At 31.7% G+C, this 2,239-nt stretch overlaps 1 protein-coding gene across 1 annotated transcript; it reads right to left on the bottom strand.

Moving 5' to 3' along the window:
• Positions 1-892: 892 nt before the first annotated feature.
• LOC141719361 (uncharacterized) lies at positions 893-1,198 on the bottom strand. The gene has a single exon (XM_074521733.1). The coding sequence runs from the start codon at positions 1,196-1,198 to the stop codon at positions 893-895; it is 306 nt and encodes a 101-aa protein (XP_074377834.1).
• Positions 1,199-2,239: the final 1,041 nt, after the last annotated feature.

Genomic DNA, 2,239 nt, shown 5'->3' with positions numbered 1-2,239 from the left:
GTAGGAAATCAAGTCTGCCCTGATGTACCATTGTGCTCACTGTAATAATAATACTTGTCCTGCTCCAGTAGTCTGCTCACTGTCACTGGCCACTGAACTTGTGATCTCTTAATCTCGTAGTGATATTAGTTAATGCAAGTCTGTAACAGGCAGTGGATATATAAACTTCTAATTAGTATCCATTTTTAGACCACTGAACATGTAGGCAATTTGAAGTTTAAAGTAGTACTTATATCTGATGGGATCTTTAATGCACAATCCTGACCAAAGTTTTACCTTACCACTTGTTTAAAGTTTGTGTTTTTCGAAAACAGAGTTCTGCAAATTTACTCATTTTCTACATGTATAAATGCATTTTTTGGGAATAGATTTCTGCAGATTTACTCATTTTTATGCAACGGTTTCTAAATTCAAAGTTTTTATAGTTTTTTGCAAGAATTTTCTGTAATTTTCTGCAGCAATTTGATATATTTTTTAGCACATTTCTGCTACAAATTTCAGCATATTTCAGCAAATTTTCTACAACAATTTCCAAGAATTTTATGCAAAATGTATTATTTACCAGTTGAAACATAAAGATAAACCCTTATAAATTATAAATGGCTAAAACCTGCAACATCCAAATTTATACTTGATCAAATTGTGATCTCCATTTTAGAATCTTTCTCTGTAATGTGAAGTTACTTGCAATTGAAAGGTAGCCATAGATATAACATGAGAGTAGAATCTTTCTCTGTAATCTGAAGTTACTTGTAATTTACAGGTAGCCGGAGATTTAACAAAAAAACTTCCGCAAACAAACTAGAGTCGTACACTATCAAGAAAATCCAATCATTCAGTACAATATATAATATTAATGAAAAATAGTCTAGCTTCTTGTTCCAGATTAAAACTAGTTTGTCCTCGATGCTGCCCATTCGACATGGAGTATGAGGTTGTCATAACCATACCAATTGAGTACCTTGATAGCTTTCTCAGCATCCTCCCTGTTAAGAAAATTAACAAAACCGAAACCCATGCATACACATGTCCTCTGGTCAGTGGAAATGTAGGTGCGAGTGACAAGACCAATATTATGACACAACTCATTCAAGTCAGCCTCACAGGTGTCTTCTGATAAGTTTGTGACTCGGACAGAATTCTCTTCAGTCCTGCGCCTCATATCTGAACCACTGGTCCTCTCTGCCCCACACCGCATATTGGGAGGAACATATGTTGCTTATGTAACACCTTTTGTAGATATTACATCTGATGTACTGGGGTTTTTACTAAAAGTTTCAATCGGTTGATTGAGCTATTTGCTATAGTTTTCTGCACATTTCTGCTACAAATTTCAACATATTTCTGCAAATTTATGTTACAATTTTAGCATATTTCCGCATATTTTTGTAGCAATTCTTTTGCTAAATTTCACAGAAAATTGATCCAGGGAAGTAGGTGCATTGCAATTTTATAATTAGTACCAGTAGTGGTTGCTCAAATTTTATAAACTAAGTTGAATGATTGTGTGTTTCTTGAGAATCCAAACTACTGGTTTTAATCATTTTAAGTTTACAACCCAATTCCCTTCATGCACATTACAACATATCACAACTTGACCTCCTACTTCCCGGTCAATTATAAGGAACCAATAACAAACTATGTTTTTTATATGATGGCTTTTTCAATGAGGTTTTTAATGGTAGACTTATGGCTTTTAATTTATATATGCAACTGAACTTTGGCGTAAAACTTCAACTAAACTCTTTTAAAAAAATTCAACGAAATGGGAAACTAAATTTATTTTTGTTTATTTGATTTTTTTTAAATCAGTATAAAAATATAGCATACATGATCATTTAAATTATTTGGACAACTCAATATGATAATTTATCATGATTGTAAAAAAAATAATCAAGAGTCGCTAAAAATCATAATTTATTTTATTCCGATATCAAAGTAGATCAGTTTAAAATACCTGATAAGTTTAAATTGTTGGATAATTTTTGGTTAAGTTTTATATTGAATTCAATACTTGGAGGCTAAAATTTTATTTGGTTCGGATAATTTTTAATTCAGGTTTAAGCGACTTCTTATCAAAATCAGATATGATATTTCAGATATGTTGGATATATTTGAGATGACATGTCTAATATATTTCATGTTTAGTTTTCAGATCTTAACTAACAGGAAATATCAGTACTTACTGGAATCAGGACTTACTAGAATTCAGGACTTAAGGATATCAGGACTTAGATTA

This window comes from Apium graveolens, chromosome 4 (genome assembly GCF_009905375.1).
Source record: "Apium graveolens cultivar Ventura chromosome 4, ASM990537v1, whole genome shotgun sequence".
Classification (NCBI taxonomy): domain Eukaryota; kingdom Viridiplantae; phylum Streptophyta; class Magnoliopsida; order Apiales; family Apiaceae; genus Apium; species Apium graveolens.
The sequence above is the reverse complement of the archived record's forward strand: the minus strand, read 5'-3'. Positions and strand labels throughout refer to the sequence as shown.

Excerpts from the sequence above, each read along its gene's own strand:
- LOC141719361 (XM_074521733.1), bottom strand. The coding sequence starts at position 1,198 with ATGCGGTGTGGGGCAGAGAGGACCAGTGGTTCAGATATGAGGCGCAGG.